The sequence below is a fragment of the Ascidia mentula genome, chromosome 4 (genome assembly GCF_947561715.1).
Source record: "Ascidia mentula chromosome 4, kaAscMent1.1, whole genome shotgun sequence".
Taxonomy (NCBI): domain Eukaryota; kingdom Metazoa; phylum Chordata; class Ascidiacea; order Phlebobranchia; family Ascidiidae; genus Ascidia; species Ascidia mentula.
Window position 1 is genome coordinate 21,972,115 of NC_138569.1, and position 26,132 is coordinate 21,998,246.

At 37.1% G+C, this 26,132-nt stretch overlaps 1 protein-coding gene across 1 annotated transcript; it reads left to right on the forward strand.

Annotated features, from left to right (window-relative positions):
• Positions 1 to 20,363: 20,363 nt before the first annotated feature.
• Positions 20,364 to 24,320, forward strand: LOC145898341 (complement factor H-like). The gene is made up of 7 exons (XM_082986769.1): positions 20,364 to 20,472; positions 20,824 to 21,003; positions 21,347 to 21,526; positions 21,711 to 21,896; positions 22,176 to 22,361; positions 23,144 to 23,329; positions 23,718 to 24,320. Exons 1-7 carry the CDS (start codon positions 20,364 to 20,366, stop codon positions 23,903 to 23,905), a joined length of 1,215 nt encoding a protein of 404 aa, XP_082842895.1. The 3' UTR covers positions 23,906 to 24,320.
• The last annotated feature ends 1,812 nt before the right edge of the window (positions 24,321 to 26,132 follow it).

Sequence of the window (26,132 nt, forward strand, 5' to 3'; positions counted from 1 at the left end):
AATAAGGTTTGCAGGTATCGCCTTCAATGTGGCTGTAGTATTTAACTGCCAAATGTTAATTCGCTTGAATATAAAACAAAGAATTGACAAGCGAATACCTGCCAAAGACAAGCATAAACCGCGCCGTCATTCGCCAAAACAGTTTTAAGAACGCCTTTTCTTATGTCAACAGAAAACTAAAGCATATACTTGAATAAGGTTTGCAGGAATCGCCTTCAATGTGGCTGTAGTATTTAACTGCCAAATTTTAATTTGCTTGGATGTAAAACAAAGAAATATTAGGCGATTACCTGGCAAACACAAGCTTACACCGAAATATTCACCATAACAGTCATACGAATGCCTTTTCGTATGTCAACAAAAAACTAAAGCATATATTTGAATAAGGTTTGCAGGTATCGCCTTCAATGTGGCTGTAGTATTTAACTGCCCAATCTTAATTCGCTTGCATATAAAACAAAGAATTGACGGGCTAATACCTGCCAAAGACAAGCATAAACCGCGCCGTCATTCGCCAAAACAGTTTTAAGAACGCCTTTTCTTATGTCAACAGAAAACTAAAGCATATACTTGAATAAGGTTTGCAGGTATCGCCTTCAATGTGGCTGTAGTATTTAACTGCCAAATTTTAATTCGCTTGAATATAAAACAAAGAATTGATAAGCGAATACCTGCCAAAGACAAGCATAAACCGCGCGGTCATTCGCCAAAACAGTTTTAAGAACGCCTTTTCTTATGTCAACAGAAAACTAAAGCATATACTTGAATAAGGTTTGCAGGTATCGCCTTCAATGTGGCTGTAGTATTTAACTGCCAAATCTTAATTCGCTTGCATATAAAACAAAGAATTGACGGGCTAATACCTGCCAAAGACAAGCATAAACCGCGCCGTCATTCGCCAAAACAGTTTTAAGAACGCCTTTTCTTATGTCAACAGAAAACTAAAGCATATACTTGAATAAGGTTTGCAGGTATCGCCTTCAATGTGGCTGTAGTATTTAACTGGAAATTTTAATTCGCTTGAATATAAAACAAAGAATTGATAAGCGAATACCTGCCAAAGACAAGCATAAACCGCGCCGTCATTCGCCAAAACAGTTTTAAGAACGCCTTTTCTTATGTCAACAGAAAACTAAAGCATATACTTGAATAAGGTTTGCAGGTATCGCCTTCAATGTGGCTGTAGTATTTAACTGCCCAATCTTAATTCGCTTGCATATAAAACAAAGAATTGACGGGCTAATACCTGCCAAAGACAAGCATAAACCGCGCCGTCATTCGCCAAAACAGTTTTAAGAACGCCTTTTCTTATGTCAACAGAAAACTAAAGCATATACTTGAATAAGGTTTGCAGGTATCGCCTTCAATGTGGCTGTAGTATTTAACTGCCAAATTTTAATTCGCTTGAATATAAAACAAAGAATTGATAAGCGAATACCTGCCAAAGACAAGCATAAACCGCGCCGTCATTCGCCAAAACAGTTTTAAGAACGCCATTTCTTATGTCAACAGAAAACTAAAGCATATACTTGAATAAGGTTTGCAGGTATCGCCTTCAATGTGGCTGTAGTATTTAAGTGCCAAATTTTAAATTGCTTGGATGTAAAACAAAGAAATATTAGGCGATTACCTGGCAAAGACAAGCTTGCACTGAAATATTCACCATAACAGTCATACGAATGCCTTTTCGTAGGTCAACAAAAAACTAAAGCATATATTTGAATAAGGTTTGCAGGTATCACCTTCAATGTGGCTGTAGTATTTAACTGCCAAATTTTAATTCGCTTGAATATAAAACAAAGAATTGATAAGCGAATACCTGCCAAAGACAAGCATAAACCGCGCCGTCATTCGCCAAAACAGTTTTAAGAACGCCTTTTCTTATGTCAACAGAAAACTAAAGCATATACTTGAATAAGGTTTGCAGGTATCGCCTTCAATATGGATGTGCTATTTAACTGCCAAATCTTAATTCGCTTGAATATAAAACAAAGAATTGATAAGCGAATACCTGCCAAAGACAAGCATAAACCGCGCCGTCATTCGCCAAAACAGTTTTAAGAACGCCTTTTCTTATGTCAACAGAAAACTAAAGCATATACTTGAATAAGGTTTGCAGGTATCGCCTTCAATGTGGCTGCAGTATTTAACTGCTAAATCTTAATTTGCTTGAATATAAAACAAAGAATTTACGGGCTAATACCTGCCAAAGACAAGCATAAACCGCGCCGTCATTCGCAAAAACAGTTTTAAGAACGCCTTTTCTTATGTCAACAGAAAACTAAAGCATATACTTGAATAAGGTTTGCAGGTATCGCCTTCAATGTGGCTGTAGTATTTAACTGCCAAAGTTTAATTCGCTTGAATATAAAACAAAGAATTTAGAAGCGAATACCTGCCAAAGACAAGCATAAACCGCGCCGTCATTAACCAAAACAGTTTTAAGAACGCCTTTTCGTAGGTCAACAAAAAACTAATGCATATACTTGAATAAGGTTTGCAGGTATCGCCTTCAATGTGGCTGTAGTATTTAAGTGCCAAATTTTAATTTGCTTGGATGTAAAACAAAGAAATATTAGGCGATTACCTGGCAAACACAAGCTTGCACCGAAATATTCACCATAACAGTCATACGAATGCCTTTTCGTAGGTCAACAAAAAACTAAAGCATATACTTGAATAAGGTTTGCAGGTATCGCCTTCAATGTGGCTGTAGTATTTAACTGCCAAATTTTAATTCGCTTGAATATAAAACAAAGAATTGAGAAGCGAATACCTGCCAAAGACAAGCATAAACCGCGCGGTCATTCGCCAAAACAGTTTTAAGAACGCCTTTTCTTATGTCAACAGAAAACTAAAGCATATACTTGAATAAGGTTTGCAGGTATCGCCTTCAATGTGGCTGTAGTATTTAACTGCCAAATTTTAATTCGCTTGAACATAAAACAAAGAATTGACAAGCGAATACCTGCCAAAGACAAGCATAAACCGCGCCGTCATTCGCCAAAACAGTTTTAAGAACGTCTTTTCTTATGTCAACAGAAAACTAAAGCATATACTTGAATAAGGTTTGCAGGTATCGCCTTCAATGTGGCTGTAGTATTTAACTGCCAAATTTTAATTCGCTTGAATATAAAACAAAGAATTGATAAGCGAATACCTGCCAAAGACAAGCATAAACCGCGCCGTCATTCGCCAAAACTGTTTTAAGAACGCCTTTTCTTATGTCAACAGAAAACTAAAGCATATACTTGAATAAGGTTTGCAGGTATCGCCTTCAATGTGGCTGTAGTATTTAAGTGCCAAATTTTAAATTGCTTGGATGTAAAACAAAGAAATATTAGGCGATTACCTGGCAAAGACAAGCTTGCACCGAAATATTCACCATAACAGTCATACGAATGCCTTTTCGTAGGTCAACAAAAAACTAAAGCATATATTTGAATAAGGTTTGCAGGTATCACCTTCAATGTGGCTGTAGTATTTAACTGCCAAATTTTAATTCGCTTGAATATAAAACAAAGAATTGATAAGCGAATACCTGCCAAAGACAAGCATAAACCGCGCCGTCATTCGCCAAAACAGTTTTAAGATCGCCTTTTCTTATGTCAACAGAAAACTAAAGCATATACTTGAACAAGGTTTGCAGGTATCGCCTTCAATGTGGATGTAGTATTTAACTGCCAAATCTTAATTCGCTTGAATATAAAACAAAGAATTGACGGGCTAATACCTGCCAAAGACAAGCATAAACCGCGCCGTCATTCGCCAAAACAGTTTTAAGAACGCCTTTTCTTATGTCAACAGAAAACTAAAGCATATACTTGAATAAGGTTTGCAGGTATCGCCTTCAATGTGGCTGTAGTATTTAACTGCCAAATGTTAATTCGCTTGAATATAAAACAAAGAATTGACAAGCGAATACCTGCCAAAGACAAGCATAAACCGCGCCGTCATTCGCCAAAACAGTTTTAAGAACGCCTTTTCTTATGTCAACAGAAAACTAAAGCATATACTTGAATAAGGTTTGCAGGAATCGCCTTCAATGTGGCTGTAGTATTTAACTGCCAAATTTTAATTTGCTTGGATGTAAAACAAAGAAATATTAGGCGATTACCTGGCAAACACAAGCTTACACCGAAATATTCACCATAACAGTCATACGAATGCCTTTTCGTATGTCAACAAAAAACTAAAGCATATATTTGAATAAGGTTTGCAGGTATCGCCTTCAATGTGGCTGTAGTATTTAACTGCCCAATCTTAATTCGCTTGCATATAAAACAAAGAATTGACGGGCTAATACCTGCCAAAGACAAGCATAAACCGCGCGGTCATTCGCCAAAACAGTTTTAAGAACGCCTTTTCTTATGTCAACAGAAAACTAAAGCATATACTTGAATAAGGTTTGCAGGTATCGCCTTCAATGTGGCTGTAGTATTTAACTGCCAAATTTTAATTCGCTTGAATATAAAACAAAGAATTGATAAGCGAATACCTGCCAAAGACAAGCATAAACCGCGCGGTCATTCGCCAAAACAGTTTTAAGAACGCCTTTTCTTATGTCAACAGAAAACTAAAGCATATACTTGAATAAGGTTTGCAGGTATCGCCTTCAATGTGGCTGTAGTATTTAACTGCCAAATCTTAATTCGCTTGCATATAAAACAAAGAATTGACGGGCTAATACCTGCCAAAGACAAGCATAAACCGCGCCGTCATTCGCCAAAACAGTTTTAAGAACGCCTTTTCTTATGTCAACAGAAAACTAAAGCATATACTTGAATAAGGTTTGCAGGTATCGCCTTCAATGTGGCTGTAGTATTTAACTGGAAATTTTAATTCGCTTGAATATAAAACAAAGAATTGATAAGCGAATACCTGCCAAAGACAAGCATAAACCGCGCCGTCATTCGCCAAAACAGTTTTAAGAACGCCTTTTCTTATGTCAACAGAAAACTAAAGCATATACTTGAATAAGGTTTGCAGGTATCGCCTTCAATGTGGCTGTAGTATTTAACTGCCCAATCTTAATTCGCTTGCATATAAAACAAAGAATTGACGGGCTAATACCTGCCAAAGACAAGCATAAACCGCGCCGTCATTCGCCAAAACAGTTTTAAGAACGCCTTTTCTTATGTCAACAGAAAACTAAAGCATATACTTGAATAAGGTTTGCAGGTATCGCCTTCAATGTGGCTGTAGTATTTAACTGCCAAATTTTAATTCGCTTGAATATAAAACAAAGAATTGATAAGCGAATACCTGCCAAAGACAAGCATAAACCGCGCCGTCATTCGCCAAAACAGTTTTAAGAACGCCATTTCTTATGTCAACAGAAAACTAAAGCATATACTTGAATAAGGTTTGCAGGTATCGCCTTCAATGTGGCTGTAGTATTTAAGTGCCAAATTTTAAATTGCTTGGATGTAAAACAAAGAAATATTAGGCGATTACCTGGCAAAGACAAGCTTGCACTGAAATATTCACCATAACAGTCATACGAATGCCTTTTCGTAGGTCAACAAAAAACTAAAGCATATATTTGAATAAGGTTTGCAGGTATCACCTTCAATGTGGCTGTAGTATTTAACTGCCAAATTTTAATTCGCTTGAATATAAAACAAAGAATTGATAAGCGAATACCTGCCAAAGACAAGCATAAACCGCGCCGTCATTCGCCAAAACAGTTTTAAGAACGCCTTTTCTTATGTCAACAGAAAACTAAAGCATATACTTGAATAAGGTTTGCAGGTATCGCCTTCAATATGGATGTGCTATTTAACTGCCAAATCTTAATTCGCTTGAATATAAAACAAAGAATTGATAAGCGAATACCTGCCAAAGACAAGCATAAACCGCGCCGTCATTCGCCAAAACAGTTTTAAGAACGCCTTTTCTTATGTCAACAGAAAACTAAAGCATATACTTGAATAAGGTTTGCAGGTATCGCCTTCAATGTGGCTGCAGTATTTAACTGCTAAATCTTAATTTGCTTGAATATAAAACAAAGAATTTACGGGCTAATACCTGCCAAAGACAAGCATAAACCGCGCCGTCATTCGCAAAAACAGTTTTAAGAACGCCTTTTCTTATGTCAACAGAAAACTAAAGCATATACTTGAATAAGGTTTGCAGGTATCGCCTTCAATGTGGCTGTAGTATTTAACTGCCAAATGTTAATTCGCTTGAATATAAAACAAAGAATTGATAAGCGAATACCTGCCAAAGACAAGCATAAACCGCGCCGTCATTAACCAAAACAGTTTTAAGAACGCCTTTTCGTAGGTCAACAAAAAACTAATGCATATACTTGAATAAGGTTTGCAGGTATCGCCTTCAATGTGGCTGTAGTATTTAAGTGCCAAATTTTAATTTGCTTGGATGTAAAACAAAGAAATATTAGGCGATTACCTGGCAAACACAAGCTTGCACCGAAATATTCACCATAACAGTCATACGAATGCCTTTTCGTAGGTCAACAAAAAACTAAAGCATATACTTGAATAAGGTTTGCAGGTATCGCCTTCAATGTGGCTGTAGTATTTAACTGCCAAATTTTCATTCGCTTGAATATAAAACAAAGAATTGAGAAGCGAATACCTGCCAAAGACAAGCATAAACCGCGCGGTCATTCGCCAAAACAGTTTTAAGAACGCCTTTTCTTATGTCAACAGAAAACTAAAGCATATACTTGAATAAGGTTTGCAGGTATCGCCTTCAATGTGGCTGTAGTATTTAACTGCCAAATTTTAATTCGCTTGAACATAAAACAAAGAATTGACAAGCGAATACCTGCCAAAGACAAGCATAAACCGCGCCGTCATTCGCCAAAACAGTTTTAAGAACGTCTTTTCTTATGTCAACAGAAAACTAAAGCATATACTTGAATAAGGTTTGCAGGTATCGCCTTCAATGTGGCTGTAGTATTTAACTGCCAAATTTTAATTCGCTTGAATATAAAACAAAGAATTGATAAGCGAATACCTGCCAAAGACAAGCATAAACCGCGCCGTCATTCGCCAAAACTGTTTTAAGAACGCCTTTTCTTATGTCAACAGAAAACTAAAGCATATACTTGAATAAGGTTTGCAGGTATCGCCTTCAATGTGGCTGTAGTATTTAAGTGCCAAATTTTAAATTGCTTGGATGTAAAACAAAGAAATATTAGGCGATTACCTGGCAAAGACAAGCTTGCACCGAAATATTCACCATAACAGTCATACGAATGCCTTTTCGTAGGTCAACAAAAAACTAAAGCATATATTTGAATAAGGTTTGCAGGTATCACCTTCAATGTGGCTGTAGTATTTAACTGCCAAATTTTAATTCGCTTGAATATAAAACAAAGAATTGATAAGCGAATACCTGCCAAAGACAAGCATAAACCGCGCCGTCATTCGCCAAAACAGTTTTAAGATCGCCTTTTCTTATGTCAACAGAAAACTAAAGCATATACTTGAACAAGGTTTGCAGGTATCGCCTTCAATGTGGATGTAGTATTTAACTGCCAAATCTTAATTCGCTTGAATATAAAACAAAGAATTGACGGGCTAATACCTGCCAAAGACAAGCATAAACCGCGCCGTCATTCGCCAAAACAGTTTTAAGAACGCCTTTTCTTATGTCAACAGAAAACTAAAGCATATACTTGAATAAGGTTTGCAGGTATCGCCTTCAATGTGGCTGTAGTATTTAACTGCCAAATGTTAATTCGCTTGAATATAAAACAAAGAATTGACAAGCGAATACCTGCCAAAGACAAGCATAAACCGCGCCGTCATTCGCCAAAACAGTTTTAAGAACGCCTTTTCTTATGTCAACAGAAAACTAAAGCATATACTTGAATAAGGTTTGCAGGAATCGCCTTCAATGTGGCTGTAGTATTTAACTGCCAAATTTTAATTTGCTTGGATGTAAAACAAAGAAATATTAGGCGATTACCTGGCAAACACAAGCTTACACCGAAATATTCACCATAACAGTCATACGAATGCCTTTTCGTATGTCAACAAAAAACTAAAGCATATATTTGAATAAGGTTTGCAGGTATCGCCTTCAATGTGGCTGTAGTATTTAACTGCCCAATCTTAATTCGCTTGCATATAAAACAAAGAATTGACGGGCTAATACCTGCCAAAGACAAGCATAAACCGCGCCGTCATTCGCCAAAACAGTTTTAAGAACGCCTTTTCTTATGTCAACAGAAAACTAAAGCATATACTTGAATAAGGTTTGCAGGTATCGCCTTCAATGTGGCTGTAGTATTTAACTGCCAAATTTTAATTCGCTTGAATATAAAACAAAGAATTGATAAGCGAATACCTGCCAAAGACAAGCATAAACCGCGCGGTCATTCGCCAAAACAGTTTTAAGAACGCCTTTTCTTATGTCAACAGAAAACTAAAGCATATACTTGAATAAGGTTTGCAGGTATCGCCTTCAATGTGGCTGTAGTATTTAACTGCCAAATCTTAATTCGCTTGCATATAAAACAAAGAATTGACGGGCTAATACCTGCCAAAGACAAGCATAAACCGCGCCGTCATTCGCCAAAACAGTTTTAAGAACGCCTTTTCTTATGTCAACAGAAAACTAAAGCATATACTTGAATAAGGTTTGCAGGTATCGCCTTCAATGTGGCTGTAGTATTTAACTGGAAATTTTAATTCGCTTGAATATAAAACAAAGAATTGATAAGCGAATACCTGCCAAAGACAAGCATAAACCGCGCCGTCATTCGCCAAAACAGTTTTAAGAACGCCTTTTCTTATGTCAACAGAAAACTAAAGCATATACTTGAATAAGGTTTGCAGGTATCGCCTTCAATGTGGCTGTAGTATTTAACTGCCCAATCTTAATTCGCTTGCATATAAAACAAAGAATTGACGGGCTAATACCTGCCAAAGACAAGCATAAACCGCGCCGTCATTCGCCAAAACAGTTTTAAGAACGCCTTTTCTTATGTCAACAGAAAACTAAAGCATATACTTGAATAAGGTTTGCAGGTATCGCCTTCAATGTGGCTGTAGTATTTAACTGCCAAATTTTAATTCGCTTGAATATAAAACAAAGAATTGATAAGCGAATACCTGCCAAAGACAAGCATAAACCGCGCCGTCATTCGCCAAAACAGTTTTAAGAACGCCATTTCTTATGTCAACAGAAAACTAAAGCATATACTTGAATAAGGTTTGCAGGTATCGCCTTCAATGTGGCTGTAGTATTTAAGTGCCAAATTTTAAATTGCTTGGATGTAAAACAAAGAAATATTAGGCGATTACCTGGCAAAGACAAGCTTGCACTGAAATATTCACCATAACAGTCATACGAATGCCTTTTCATAGGTCAACAAAAAACTAAAGCATATATTTGAATAAGGTTTGCAGGTATCACCTTCAATGTGGCTGTAGTATTTAACTGCCAAATTTTAATTCGCTTGAATATAAAACAAAGAATTGATAAGCGAATACCTGCCAAAGACAAGCATAAACCGCGCCGTCATTCGCCAAAACAGTTTTAAGAACGCCTTTTCTTATGTCAACAGAAAACTAAAGCATATACTTGAATAAGGTTTGCAGGTATCGCCTTCAATATGGATGTGCTATTTAACTGCCAAATCTTAATTCGCTTGAATATAAAACAAAGAATTGATAAGCGAATACCTGCCAAAGACAAGCATAAACCGCGCCGTCATTCGCCAAAACAGTTTTAAGAACGCCTTTTCTTATGTCAACAGAAAACTAAAGCATATACTTGAATAAGGTTTGCAGGTATCGCCTTCAATGTGGCTGCAGTATTTAACTGCTAAATCTTAATTTGCTTGAATATAAAACAAAGAATTTACGGGCTAATACCTGCCAAAGACAAGCATAATCCGCGCCGTCATTCGCAAAAACAGTTTTAAGAACGCCTTTTCTTATGTCAACAGAAAACTAAAGCATATACTTGAATAAGGTTTGCAGGTATCGCCTTCAATGTGGCTGTAGTATTTAACTGCCAAAGTTTAATTCGCTTGAATATAAAACAAAGAATTTAGAAGCGAATACCTGCCAAAGACAAGCATAAACCGCGCCGTCATTAACCAAAACAGTTTTAAGAACGCCTTTTCGTAGGTCAACAAAAAACTAATGCATATACTTGAATAAGGTTTGCAGGTATCGCCTTCAATGTGGCTGTAGTATTTAAGTGCCAAATTTTAATTTGCTTGGATGTAAAACAAAGAAATATTAGGCGATTACCTGGCAAACACAAGCTTGCACCGAAATATTCACCATAACAGTCATACGAATGCCTTTTCGTAGGTCAACAAAAAACTAAAGCATATACTTGAATAAGGTTTGCAGGTATCGCCTTCAATGTGGCTGTAGTATTTAACTGCCAAATTTTCATTCGCTTGAATATAAAACAAAGAATTGAGAAGCGAATACCTGCCAAAGACAAGCATAAACCGCGCGGTCATTCGCCAAAACAGTTTTAAGAACGCCTTTTCTTATGTCAACAGAAAACTAAAGCATATACTTGAATAAGGTTTGCAGGTATCGCCTTCAATGTGGCTGTAGTATTTAACTGCCAAATTTTAATTCGCTTGAACATAAAACAAAGAATTGACAAGCGAATACCTGCCAAAGACAAGCATAAACCGCGCCGTCATTCGCCAAAACAGTTTTAAGAACGTCTTTTCTTATGTCAACAGAAAACTAAAGCATATACTTGAATAAGGTTTGCAGGTATCGCCTTCAATGTGGCTGTAGTATTTAACTGCCAAATTTTAATTCGCTTGAATATAAAACAAAGAATTGACGGGCTAATACCTGCCAAAGACAAGAATAAACCGCGCCTTCATTCGCCAAAACAGTTTTAAGAACGCCTTTTCTTATGTCAACAGAAAACTAAAGCATATACTTGAATAAGGTTTGCAGGTATCGCCTTCAATGTGGCTGTAGTATTTAACTGCCAAATTTTAATTTGCTTGAACATAAAACAAAGAATTGACAAGCGAATACCTGCCAAAGACAAGCATAAACCGCGCCGTCATTCGCCAAAACAGTTTTAAGAACGTCTTTTCTTATGTCAACAGAAAACTAAAGCATATACTTGAACAAGGTTTGCAGGTATCACCTTCAATGTGGATGTAGTATTTAACTGCCAAATCTGAATTCGCTTGAATATAAAACAAAGAATTGACGGGCTAATACCTGCCAAAGACAAGCATAAACCGCGCCGTCATTCGCCAAAACAGTTTTAAGAACGCCTTTTCTTATGTCAACAGAAAACTAAAGCATATACTTGAATAAGGTTTGCAGGTATCGCCTTCAATGTGGCTGTAGTATTTAAGTGCCAAATTTTGATTCGCTTGAATATAAAACAAAGAATTGACAAGCGAATACCTGCCAAAGACAAGCATAAACCGCGCCGTCATTCGCCAAAACAGTTTTAAGAACGCCTTTTCTTATGTCAACAGAAAACTAAAGCATATACTTGAACAAGGTTTGCAGGTATCACCTTCAATGTGGATGTAGTATTTAACTGCCAAATCTTAATTCGCTTGAATATAAAACAAAGAATTGATAAGCGAATACCTGCCAAAGACAAGCATAAACCGCGCCGTCATTCGCCAAAACAGTTTTAAGAACGCCTTTTCTTATGTCAACAGAAAACTAAAGCATATACTTGAATAAGGTTTGCAGGTATCGCCTTCAATGTGGCTGTAGTATTTAAGTGCCAAATTTTAATTTGCTTGGATGTAAAACAAAGAAATATTAGGCGATTACCTGGCAAACACAAGCTTACACCGAAATATTTACCATAACAGTCATACGAATGCCTTTTCGTATGTCAACAAAAAACTAAAGCATATATTTGAATAAGGTTTGCAGGTATCGCCTTCAATGTGGCTGTAGTATTTTAGTGCCAAATCTTAATTCGCTTGCATATAAAACAAAGAATTGACGGGCTAATACCTGCCAAAGACAAGCATAAACCGCGCCGTCATTCGCCAAAACAGTTTTAAGAACGCTTTTTCTTATGTCAACAGAAAACTAAAGCATATACTTGAATAAGGTTTGCAGGTATCTCCTTCAATGTGGCTGTAGTATTTAACTGCCAAATTTTAATTCGCTTGAATATAATTCCGTTCCCGTAATGAAAATTCCGTTCCCGTAACGAAAATTCTGTTCCAGTTACGAAGTTTCCGTTCTCGTAACGAATATTCTGTTCCAGTAATGAAAATTCCGTTCCCGTAACGAAAATTCTGTTCCAGTTACGAAGTTTCCGTTCTCGTAACGAATATTCTGTTCCAGTAATGAAAATTCCGTTCCCGTAACGAAAATTCTGTTCCAGAAACAAAGTTTCCGTTCCCGTAACGAAAATTGCGTTCTCGTAACGACAATTCTGTTCCAGTGACGAAAATTCTGTTCCAGTAACGAAATTTCTGTTCCAGTAACAAAAATTCCGTTCCATAAACGAAAATTATGTTCCATTAATATTTTCATTTTCCCGCAAGTGTCTACGTTTGGAAACATCTATTCGTAATAAAATCAACCTTATACTCGTGAGCAAAACCACGTTTTTTTCGTCTCTTTGTCGACATCTAGTGGTGATTTTGGCTTGGTCAATTTTCGGAACACAATTTTTAGTGCGATATTACCCAAATTGTGATTTTGGAAACACAATTCAAAAACCAAAATATGTTCCTGTAACGAAATTTTGCGAAAAAATAATGTTTCCGGAACGGTTTTTCTCATTTGGGAACGAAATTTCGTTTCTCGGAACGGTTTTGTAACGAAATTTCGGAACAAAGGCAAAAAATGTATTATGACTTTACCCAGCTATTTAATTGAAATGAAAGAAGTAAGAAACACATACGGATTTAATTCTTGCTACATAGCAATAATAAGAGATTTTATCTTCGTTTATTATGTCTCCAGTTGGTTGATGGAAAATACGTTGAGCCTTCTCTTCTGAAAGATGCTCACAACAGAATGAAACAGAGAGCAGAAGACATATTTTCTTTAAAATTCAAAGAAAGCGCTTCAAAAATCAAAAATGCATTTGTGGCAAAGTATAAGCAGAAAAGCCATAATATGTTCCTGCAAATTCAGAACTATAACAAAAACAACAAGCACATTTATTTGAGAAAAGTAGGAGGCCTTTTCGTTGGCACTTTCAAAGGATTAGGGGGAGGTTTTATGACAGGGGCAAGACGCGAAGCAGAAGTGGGCAGAACTCGATTTGGCCCGGCTGGTGTGGTGGCCGGGGCGGTATTTGGTGCTCCTGTTGGCGCACTTTACGGTTTACTTACAGGTGGTGTGCGTGAAGTGCAATCAATTGGTGCCGGTTTTGAACCGAAGACAGAGGAAGAGCGTAAAGACGAATAAGTGATCGTGAAACCCTGTATATATGTTTGTATTGTACAAAGGAATTAATGTAAATGCGAAAACATTATTCTCGCTTCGTGTTTTAATCTAGATTGCCGTGAATTATTTGCTTTGTGTAGCTTGTGTTGTGATCACTTGTCATAAAAACCAACTACCATTATGTATCAACAATAAAATGGTTTACTGTATCTTGGGTTACGAGAGTGTGTCAGGTTTGGTGGTTATCGAGACAGTAGACACCCATGCAGGAAGGTAATTTCCTTACAGAGAAATTGCAGCAAGTTACAGCCGGAAGTAATGGGTTTTTATATAACGCATGACGCCGTGTCAGCCAAACCAAAACTCACTAATCGCCAACTCGGTTTAAGGAACCGCAGATATTATATAGGATGTTACGAATCGATTATTGTGTTTGCAAAATAATAAAGTAATTTGTTTTAATTCGAACCAAAGTCCTCTGTCAGACTGTCGACCGCGAACCACATCACGATATGTATTTCCATATTAATTACAATACAGTGATCTTGCAGATAGCTCAATTTGTTGGTATTTAGAAAAATACATTTTGCCCAAAAGGCATAAAAGTAACAGTTACTTCACGCAAAAAGCTTTCGTTTCTGTTTCACCGGTGGCAGTGGTAGAAACTGATGATGCCTTTTAGGCGAAATATATTTTTCGTTTTGGTCAAGGCATCTGATGAGATGACGTGTTCAAAAGATCCTGACCTCCAGAGCGGTAAAAAAAGCGGGAAAATATATCATGTTATAGCCAAAGATAATAAGCAAAATCCCTTGCTGTGCGGAGCCACTAATTTCAAATTTGTGTTAAGGAAGCTGTGGATACTGATTATGACAGTTTTATTAAATCATTACAAACGTTTCTTGTCTCGTCACTTGGTCGTCACTAATTCCCACAACAAATTCTCACGTGGCGATTGGACTACATTTAGCGTGGGCTTAATCGCGCCAGATTATTTACTATTATGTTTTGTTTATTTTTAAGTGTTTTAGACCAAATGCGTACTTCTCTTGGTTTATTGTAACTTGAAAAGGGTTTTATTTAGTTCACCGGCATCTTATCGCAGTGCATATAACACAGATGCGTTAACTTACCGCGCAAGGCGTGACAAGCAATCCACAGATGATATATATTACTTGGCCTGAACATACAACTAAACCGAACAAAAATTTAACACGGGGCCGCCAACCAACGTGATAATAGAATTTTCAGCTATGATCGATAATATAGCGATGAGATAAATTTATCTATTTGGGTGATTTTAAAAATGCCCAAGGTGGTAAATGAGATGCAACGTCTGGATTACATAATTTGTGTTCTAACCACACACTTTCATCATAGGGAAGTTATGGCATTATAAAGGATTAAATTACAAATTTCAAACACAGTAGTGGAAAAAACTTGAAATAGTTTTAACAAGAAAGCTAGCATGCTAGACGTAGAGCAGACTTTTCCAACCACGCTTTGTTCATCATCAGTGCTAACTGTATTTAATGAGTTGCATCAAGGCGTGCAAAGAAGTGGGCGGGTAGGAAACTGATCAGACACAAAAACAGCAACATAGCTCGTGACTTTTCTACCAAGACTCCTGAACGGGAATCGGACTGAGAAAAAAAGTAAAAATCAATTGATCCGAAAGTAGACGGGGAAACTCGAATTAGTTTACGGGGAACAAAATCCCTGACAGATTATGTTATCCATATTTTTTACCCTATTCAACACACAACTCAAATACGGACGGGACGAAGGATGCAGACGAAGTTGTGCACTTATGGCAATTAAACCAAAGAAATCCCGTTTTCAAGTCCCTCTGCAATAATCCACCTAAAAGTTTAAAAAAAATCTTATTGCACCTGGAAGGGAAAGTACACAGCAAGGATTTGTAAAGCCTCTAAGAAATTTACATGAGATTGTATGTGCGACGTAGTCTTGCTGATTGAAAAACCTAATCGTAAAATGCAGATTTGTGATGAAAACGACATATGGGAGTGGTTTAAAAATAAAACGAAATATGGGAGTGGTTTAATGCAACGACGAAGGTTGTAATAACCCGGTATAACTGCGCGATCGTTAGAGTATTCAAAGAATTTGCTCTCTCTAGGGCAGTGATTTTCAACCTGTGTTACGTGAAAGATCGCCAGGTGTTCCGCAAGATATTTATTAGTTTCACTGATGTTTCGTGGAACAAGGGTCGGAAATCGCTTGTTTATCACAAAGGGTGTAAATAGCTTTATGGAAGCAATCATCCAATCTCACCAGTTTGAATGTTCAATCGTGAATTGCTTCATTTATTGTGCAACAATAAGAATCGTTTTGTAATGACAAGAATGTAATTGCGCGAGTCTGTTGCAGTTTAAGTACAATGCCACAGTACTTCCAACAATTTGGTGTTCCGAAAGATTATTTTGAGAAAAAGTGATCCGTGCTCAAAAAGGTTAAAAAATACTGCTCTAGGATGCAATACCCGAGGTTCGACTGTTGGCACAATTAGTCCATTTATAATGTACATAGATATAGGATTTGCCAAGCATCAGCAAGCAATCATTGGGTTGCGCAATTAGCTTTACACAAACACACAATATAATCACAATGGATAAACGCGGGAAGAGGGCGCTTGTTCAATATGCATTGTTCAGATTTCCTGCGGTTTGGGGAAGTATTTCCTCGTAAACATGTTTTCCAGTTGGAATGATTGTGGTGTATAGTTACAACGTGTATGTTAAATGTGTTATGTTTTCCAGCCTTGTACCGCTCTTATAAATCTGTAGATAAAAAGAATAACGTTCGTAGACGCAATAAGGTTTGGCGTCTCCTAAAAGTTTGGGATTTTTTAGATCAAGTCGTGGGATAAGTTTGGTGAAAGACGAAAAGGAACGTTGTAAGAATGCGTTTATTTAATGTTTGCGCTATTGTCTGGTGCATGTTGTTGGTTTGCTGCCTTAAGACGGAAGCATCTGAGAGTACTTGTGCTGTCTCGTATGCAAGAAGACAAGCTTGTGCGAGCAGCGTTATCACCCGAGCACAATGTGAAAGAAGGTAAAAGACATGAGGTTACGAAAATAAACTTATGCCATGCAATTCCTCCACATCTGTGATCTTACAAAAATACTTTTCCCTTTCGCAGAGATTGTTGCTTTGACGAAGAACCGAAAGATCAATCTATGCAGTGCTACCGTAAAGGTATAAAGTTTATGGTCTACTGCCTTACCCAATGTAGGCCTATCATCTATGCAGTCTAATATTGCCCATCTTCTGTGTAGTATTTTAGTTGTGACAGAGCAGGAAATACTTGCATAGGCCATGCTAAAAAAAATATTTTTTTAACACCAGTACAGTTTTGGGCATCAACAGAGCTGAGTAAAATCGGGAGTTTTACATATAGTGGTCATAGAGGTTATGCGACCTACAAATTATAGTTAAATTGATGTTTTATTTTATCGATTTTAGTGAAAATTAAAGTTTGAGAAATTGGGTTTGTGGCATCAGATGTATTCAAAAATTCAAAATTTTGTTTTCGCCCTATGAAGTGGGTGTGGTTTTTAATACACTATATTGGACGGCACAAAAAAACAAATTTGAAAAACACTGATCTTTTTTAAATTAAATCGAGAACAAGAAAGGTGGTTTCCCTGTGTAGTATCAGATTTCCATATAGGGCTGTAACGTTACGGCTAACATGGGTAAGCGTCAAAGATTAGTAAACTGGACAAAATCGGTAACCTAAACACGTGACTGAAGCGGCAAACAGGGAGTGTACATTTTTTCATCTAAGGGGAGTAATTGAAATCATTTAACCTGTACTGCGTCATCGACAGGTAACTTCATTAATTGTTACGGGAATCACGCTATACCTTGCAATGTGTCCATGATAGGTAAGTTTGTTAATTGTCAAGGTAGTCACGCTATACCTTGCACTATGTCAATCATAGGTAAGTTTCCTAATTGTTAGGGTAGTCACGCTATACATAGCACTATGTCCATCATAGGTAAAGTTTCTTAATTGTTAGTGTAGTCACGCTATACCTTGCAATATGTCCATGATAGGTAAGTTTGTTAAACGTTAAGGTAGTCACGCTATACCTTGCAACATGTCCATGATAGGTAAGTTTGTTAAACGTTAATGTAGTCACGCTATACCTTGCACTTGGTCCATGATAGGTAAGTTTGTTAAACGTTAATGTAGTCACGCTATACCTTGCACTGTGTCCACGATTGGTAAGTTTGTTAAACGTTAAGGTAGTCACGCTATACATTGCACTATGTCCATCATAGGTAAGTTTCTTTATTGTTAGGGCAGTCACGCTATACCTTGCACTATGTCCATGATAGGTAAGTTTGTTAAACGTTAGAGTAGTCACGCTATACATTGCACTATGACCATGATAGGTAAATTTGTTAATTGGTAAGGTAGTCACGCTATACCTTGCACTATGTCCATCATAGGTAATTTTGTTAAACGTTAATGTAGTCACGCTATACCTTGCACTTGGTCCATGATAGGTAAGTTTGTTAAACGTTAATGTAGTCACGCTATACCTTGCACTGTGTCCACGATTGGTAAGTTTGTTAAACGTTAAGGTAGTCACGCTATACATTGCACTATGTCCATCATAGGTAAGTTTCTTTATTGTTAGGGCAGTCACGCTATACCTTGCACTATGTCCATGATAGGTAAGTTTGTTAAACGTTAGAGTAGTCACGCTATACATTGCACTATGACCATGATAGGTAAATTTGTTAATTGGTAAGGTAGTCACGCTATACCTTGCACTATGTCCATCATAGGTAATTTTTTTTATTGTTAGGGTAGTCACGCTATACCTTGCACTATGTCCATCATAGGTAAGTTTCCCAATTGTTAGGGTAGTCACGCTATACCTTGCACTATGTCCATCATAGGTAAGTTTTTTTATTGTTAGGGTAGTCACGCTATACCTTGCACTATGTCCATCATAGGTAAGTTTCTTTATTGTTAGGGGAGTCACGCTGTACTGTAGCAACACGCATGTTTCCCTACTTAATTCTTTACTCATTTGGAACACATACGGACCGAAGACTGCAGACGGTGTTAAGCTTTCCTGCCGGAGCTCCAACAGGCCTTCTGGCATCCTGCTGGACAACACATTTTTTCTGACACTTTGTTATGAAACGCCCATTTTCGTAATCCTTCAACAGTCTAGTCGAGGCTAGTCTTGTCTACTCTCTCAGTCGCTCGTATTCTCGCGGCCCTGTCGTTATTCTTGCCATCGCGCTGTAAACGTTCGCACGTTCTTTTGATAGTTAAATTCGCTGCAATTCAGTCACGTGTTAAACGCGCTTGAAACAAGTTAAACTTAAGCCACCTGGTAATTGCAATCGTGTGTTTCCAATAATAAAGAAGTCTGTTCACGGAGCTTTTAATTCAGTAGTCTATATCAGCAAGAACACGCAAACAGACTTTAGCTTTAGCAAAGCAGCGATTGGGGAATCCTACTTGTACGCTGCAATACCTTGCACTATGTCCATCATAGGTAAGTTTTTTTATTGTTAGGGTAGTCACGCTATACCTTGCACTATGTCCATCATAGGTAAGTTTTTTTATTGTTAGGGTAGTCACGCTATACCTTGCACTATGTCCACGATAGGTAACTTTGTTAAACGTTAAGGAAGTCACGCTATACACTGCACTATGTCCATGATGACTACCCTTACTATGTCCAGCGTGACTACCCTTACGTGGAACAAAGCTACTTATTGCGTCACAATCCAAGGTATAGCGGGACTACACTAACAATTAACAAACTTACCAATCATGCACATAGTGCAAGGTATAGCGTGACTACCCTAACGTTTAACAAACTTACCTATCATGGACATAGTGCAAGGTATAGCGTGACTACCCTAACGTTTAACAAACTTACCTATCATGGACATAGTGCAAGGTATAGCGTGACTACCCTAACGTTTAACAAACTTACCTATCATGGACATAGTGCAAGGTATAGCGTGACTACCCTAACGTTTAACAAACTTACCTATCATGGACATGTTGCAAGGTATAGCGTGACTACCCTAACAATTAGGAAACTTACCTATGATGGACATATTTCAAGGTATAGCGTGACTACCATAACAATAAAGAAACTTACCTATGATGGACATAGTGCAAGGTATAGCGTGACTACCCTAACGTTTAACAAACTTACCTATCATGGACATATTTCAAGGTATAGCGTGACTACCCTAACAATTGGGAAACTTACCTATCATGGACATATTTCAAGGTATAGCGTAACTACCCTAACGTTTAACAAACTTACCCATCATGGACATATTTCAAGGTATAGCGTGACTACCTTAACGTTTAACAAACTTACCTATCATGGACATATTTCAAGGTATAGCGTGACTACCCTAACAATTGGGAAACTTACCTATCATGGACATAATGCAAGGTACAGCGTGACTACCCTAACAATTGGGAAACTTACCTATGATGGACATATTTCAAGGTATAGCGTGACTACCCTAACAATTGGGAAACTTACCTATCATGGACATATTTCAAGGTATAGCGTGACTACCCTAACGTTTAACAAACTTACCCATCATGGACATATTTCAAGGTATAGCGTGACTACCTTAACGTTTAACAAACTTACCTATCATGGACATATTTCAAGGTATAGCGTGACTACCTTAACGTTTAACAAACTTACCTATCATGGACATATTTCAAGGTATAGCGTGACTACCTTAACGTTTAACAAACTTACCCATCATGGACATATTTCAAGGTATAGCGTGACTACCTTAACGTTTAACAAACTTACCTATCATGGACATAGTGCAAGGTATAGCGTGACTACCCTAACAATTGGGAAACTTACCTATCATGGACATAATGCAAGGTACAGCGTGACTACCCTAACAATGAACAAACTTACCTATCATGGACATAGTTAACAAACAAAAGCAACCGATAAAATGGCACTTGTACACATTTTTGAGGAATTGGTAAGGATTGTCTGGTATTTCTCGTCGCATTTTTACGTGTGCTACGTCTACTTTAACAGAACACAATTTAACTTCTCGCGTATGTTTGAAGATGGCGTGTTGTTGATTGTTTGCTAGCCCAAGCAATTAAATTACTCAGTTCTTTCTGTATTTAAAACAGATTTGTTCCACATTTGTATTAGCAGCAATATCCCAATTGCGAATAGTTTTCTGAAGTGTTTTTTGTCTAGATTCAACTTCATTGCAATGCCAAGAAACTGGTGTGAGATGTGGTTTATTTTTTTGCCCTACAAGGTATTGGGATAATGGTGGTTTTTATAAAGTGATAAGAAAAAACTTTGGGGCTGTTGCTGGAATAACAATAGAGCAGCTTGTTTTTATCCTTCCAGCCACTTGATTTTAATTTTTTTTGCATTTATTTGTTTCACAGCATGCTCTTCTCCACCAAGCATTGATGCTGGAACATATTCACCAATCAAAGATTCCTATGACCCAGCAGAAACTGTAACATATTCATGTCCACACCAAATCCAGGGTGATCCAATACTGACTTGCCTCAATGATGGAACATGGGACAAAGATACTGCACCAGTCTGTTACAATACATATGGTAAGTTTTTCGTCATTATAATACCTGTCTTTCGGGAAATGCATCTATGGTAAAAAATATATAAGTTAACATTTTGATATACAGTGTAGTCCCATATCTAAAAAACCTACAACTTTTTATGCACATTGCTTTATTTGTTAGCCTCATCTTACTAGAAGTCAAGTGCGGTTGCTTGTTTAGTAGCAATGATGTTTTAGTTCATAAATGTTGAAGCAAAAACAAAATGTTGAACACCTTTCAAAAATATATATGCATATATATTCAAATAAGCCTAATGATAGTTAAGCCCCATGAAAAATCCTTCCACTCAAACCATTCTTAAAAAGGTCTTTATTATTTTTAGTATGCAACAAACCGCCAAACATAGCTGCTGGCTCATTTACTCCTGTTCTGGATCAGTATAACTCTGGTGATATGGTTACATATAGTTGTTTTGATACTACAACGCACACACTGCTTGGAACTGCACAAGTTACTTGTAACAACAAAACTTGGAGTGAAATCCCTTTCTGTCATCCCAAAGGTCTGTTCATTAAATATAACTTGAGTTTAAGAGATTGTTGTAAAACGTTCACAAGTAGAAAGTTTTTACGTGATTTAATTATGTTGTGTTTAGGCTGTTGGGTAAAAAAAACTATCAGCAAAAATTTAATAAAATTGTAAGGAATGCATCACATATTTGGAACTAATGTCTGTTTCTATTTTAGCTTGTTATTCGCCTCCATCGATTGATGATGGTTCTTTTTTACCGGTGACTGGTGTTTATGCAAGAACAACACAAATTACTTACTCATGTGATGATGGTTCAACACCAACTGGTACAACCATGAATACTTGCCAGGATGATGGTACATGGTCTATAACTGGTGCTTCATTGCCATCATGTCCTGCACGTAAGTGTTTGTTAGAGTTGTTGTTGTTATTGTATTATACAATAGCTATTCATTAAAAATGATAATAAAAACAATTTGTTACACTTGAGATAAAATATGTTTTCTTGTTGGAATTTCCGCAACGTTAAACTACGGTTAATCACATGTTTTCCAAACATCATATATGTTATTTTTATAGAAAGTTGCCATAACTTTTTATCACACAAACCATTAGTTTGCAGCTCTGTCACTCCAACCACTTGGTGGCTATGGTTGTATAGTAATAATTTTTACTTTCAGTATGTTCTGACCCTCCAACTATTAGCAATGTGCAAAGTGTTACACCCTCTACCGGACCTTACTCATCAGCAGAAAATCCCACAGTAACATATGTATGTGCCTCTGGTTATACCTTGGTAGGAAGTGCTTCAATAACTTGTCAAAGTACTGGAGTGTGGACTGAAAACCCACAGTGCAAAGAGAATGGTAATTGGTTATATCAGTTTTCTGAAAATATTCAGGACTAAAGTAACTTTTGGTCATTGTTGTGCTAAAAAACGTTTATGTTTGTTTGATTTGAACACATTTCTTAATACTGTTTTCATTTTGTTACTCAATGCTTTAATGTCAATAATACTTGCTAGGTTAATGGTGCATGGTCTGTTACTAGTGTTTCTTTGTCGTCATGTTCAAGTTGTAAGTACACAGTGAACTGGTTTAGAAAATTTCTGTTTATTGAAAAACTATGCTATGACTTTTATTGATGTCCTATCTGCATATTTATGTTATTCCAGTGTAAAAGTGAAAGGTCGTTACTCATATAATTATCTTTTTGCAAAGTCTGGTAAAAAACCCAAAGCAACCTAACATAATATATGAAGAAATAGGTTCAGAAAGTTTACCCGATTGCTCTGTTAATAATTTGCATCTAGGTGAAGTTATAGTTGTAGCAACAATCTTAGATATTTTTACGAATCACAAAATGTTGGTCAGTACTGTAAATTAAAATCATTCATTTTTGAGCAGGCTGGTGTATAACAGCAAGCCTTAAATTTAACATTAGACCACTGTCTGCATGGATAAGAACTGTTTATCACAAAAACTCTTTGGTAACAAAATATCAACTTTGTGTCTGTTTACACAAAATCCCAGATTGTATCAGCAATAATTTATTGTCACAGTTTGTATCAGTAATAATTTATTGTCACAGTTTGTATCGGTAATAATTTATTGTCACAGTTTGTATCAGTAATAATTTATTGTCACAGTTTGTGGCGACCCACCGGACATCACGAACATGAACACTAAAACCCCATCCACTGGAATATTCTCCCCAACTTTAAATAGTCCAGTAACCTACACCTGTGTTACTGGGTATGAAATATTTGGTTCAAGCTCCATAAACTGCCTAAGTACTGGATGCTGGGAGGCTAACCCTCAGTGTGGGCCTATCGGTAAGTAATGTTCATGCCTTAAACTGAGATTTAATCTCATGTGTTTTATTATTCTGCTATATGGCTTTTTGAGCAACATGTATTAGTGATTTTAACAAAACTGAAGCAATGGTTTGTTTGTTGTTTCCACTTTTTAATTGTTGGTATCTGATGCAACAAACTTGATGTTGTTCTTTAAATGTGTGCCTTTGTTAAGATTTTGATTTCCACCATAAAATGTTTCTGCCAATCATGTATTTGTGATCTTCATGGTTTTAGTTTTTGTAGCGCATGCTTTGTAATGGTTTTGGTCTTTCAAGAACTTATTTTTAATTTCACTCCAATACCAACAGTTTGTTATAAAATGTGAAGTGTTATGTGATTGTGAAACGTATGTGTGTTTGTTTAGTGTGTGGTCCTCCACCAAACCAATCAGGAGCTGCAGCAACACAGCACAGGCCAGTCAAGGACATTTATTCACCTCTAGAAGTGGTCACGTACGAATGCACACCGGGATCGCCGGTTGGTTCGGTAGACCAAAACACATGTCAATCAGATGGAACTTGGGAGTTCTTGGTTATTCACTATTGTGGATAAAATATAATACTGCAATCAAACATAACGTTTCATACAAACTTTCTGATGACTCGCTTTGAAATATTGATACCCATATTTTTAAATGTTGTCTTTATTTCTATGTTGGTTCAGATGCAACAATGTATAAATCTTGCCACCCTATTCCAACATGTTTTGTGTGACATTGGTTTTTCCGGTGACATCATCCATAAGAAATAGTGTTTTTTATTAAAGCACAACACCGGAACTTACTCAAGCAAAAACTCTGTTTAGGCATTTTCCAATTTTGTACGAATTGAGGGGGGGACATTATTTATAATTTTGTTTAGGTTACAAAAACATTCTGATTTTCGCCAATTTCGCATAAAAGGAACTCTTCTTTTATCTTGTAATCCAGAATCGAGTGGATTTTCTAACCTTGCATTCGTACACCAAACCAAGCTTTAGTTACATGCTTATTGATAACAAATACATGTAGTTATGTTCCCGCTTGATTGCATTGTCAACATGACAAGGGTTCATTATCGCTACTTGTAAGACGTAACAGTTGATATGCCCACGGTTTAACTGGCAATATTAGAACCATTATGAACTCCCCTTTTCACCAAGAACAGTTCTAAGTTTAGCATTTAAGGACCTATATGGGTATTAAATTGAAGAAATCCTGTTTTCATGGCCCTCGGCTGTAATGCATCTAGTTGTTTCCCAATGACCGTTGATGGGTCTTGTGACTTACATAGGGACCTAAAATTCAACAAAGTTGAAAAAAAAATTGCTCCTGGATGAGACTGTACAGAGCAAGGACTTGTTGGGCCTCCTGGAAGATCATATGACCAACAGGGGCGTATACCCAGCCCTTAGGGGAGGGCTTTGACACTTTTTCAGCAACTAAATTTGATGCCATCGCATAGAGAAGAGTTGGAACTTACAAAAAAATGCCAATGAGTGGGTAGTTGAACTATTCATTTTTCTGCAAAATCCAGTTCCATTTTTTGTTGCTCTTTTTTTACCAAAATACTGAGTAACCAGAAGGGCAAATGGCCCTAGGGGGGTGGCAAAACCATTTTTTCAGAGACTAATTTTGATCAAACTTTGTAGATATGAAATGGATCTTTCATAAAATCACAAATGATTGGACACTTAAACGATTCATTTTTCCACAAATACAGTCTGATTTTTTTGCTCCATTTTCAACATAAATTTCAGCAGCACCCACCAGCAAGTTACTACCTAATTGGAATAGCTCAAAACCCCACTAAAACTGCCCCAAACACCCTAAAATTCGCTATGACAACAGCACGCACATGTGCGCTCATTCAACCGTAAATTTAACTTAATTGCGTCACACGGTGGGCATTTCCCAGCACCAAAACTAATTTTCAAAACGACAAATTCGTCGCCAAAAAACATCAAAAAGCTGATACCGTCAAAACGCATACAACTTTTTATCGTAACTCCGTGAAAATTTTGATCAATGCAGGGAAAACATTTGCGGGTTTAATATCAGTGGAAACAAACCACCATCACCCCCAGAAAGCGTCAGTAAGTGACGATTGGACAGCTGAGGTTTAGTTGCCGGCTCTGTTGGTTTGATTCGTCTCTTGGAACCTGCTGGCAACTTACCATTGGTCTCGTCGTAGTATGAGGTATTTGAGCCCGGAAGTCTGTTCCCAGCATGCACAAAACAGATCGTGTGGTTTGCCACCGTGTATATTGTAGGAGGCATGACACCGAGTACAGGTCAATAGTGATAGATAATGGTGTGCGCTTTAATGAAACAGCATTTCGATAAACCATGTTGAAATATTGCGGCCAAAATTCAAATATATCCAGGACATATGGACGTGCATCTCTTTATGTTTCACAAGCGGTTGAAAAAAGTTATATTCCGTAGCTATACCTGTATAAATGTTTTATCAGTTGTGAGGATACATTTCATGTCTATACAAGCTATCAACACTACATATGCGTGGGAATCCCTTTGCTTTATCACCTGAGTTGCATCGGATGTAGAACGCCTCCTCAGTGATTCATACAAAAAGTTTGGGCGCGTCCATCTCTGCACTCATGTACATTTCAATTCATTTTAAAAATTACCTACGAAGTAAACTGCAATAAATTTAATAGATTTTTGTGAAAGAAGCAAACAAAATTGTGAGTGGTTTTACATTCATACAGTAAGATATCAACATGGCTATTAAATTATTTCGTTTTTGTTGATCTGGCTGCTTGTCGTATGTTACTAGAC

Coding starts and splice junctions, on each gene's coding strand:
- LOC145898341 (XM_082986769.1), top strand. CDS start 20,364: ATGGCACTTGTACACATTTTTGAGGAATTGGTAAGGATTGTCTGGTAT. Junction 22,362..23,143: donor CCCACAGTGCAAAGAGAATG/GTAATTGGTTAT, acceptor TTATTGTCACAG/TTTGTGGCGACCCACCGGAC. Junction 23,330..23,717: donor CCCTCAGTGTGGGCCTATCG/GTAAGTAATGTT, acceptor GTGTTTGTTTAG/TGTGTGGTCCTCCACCAAAC.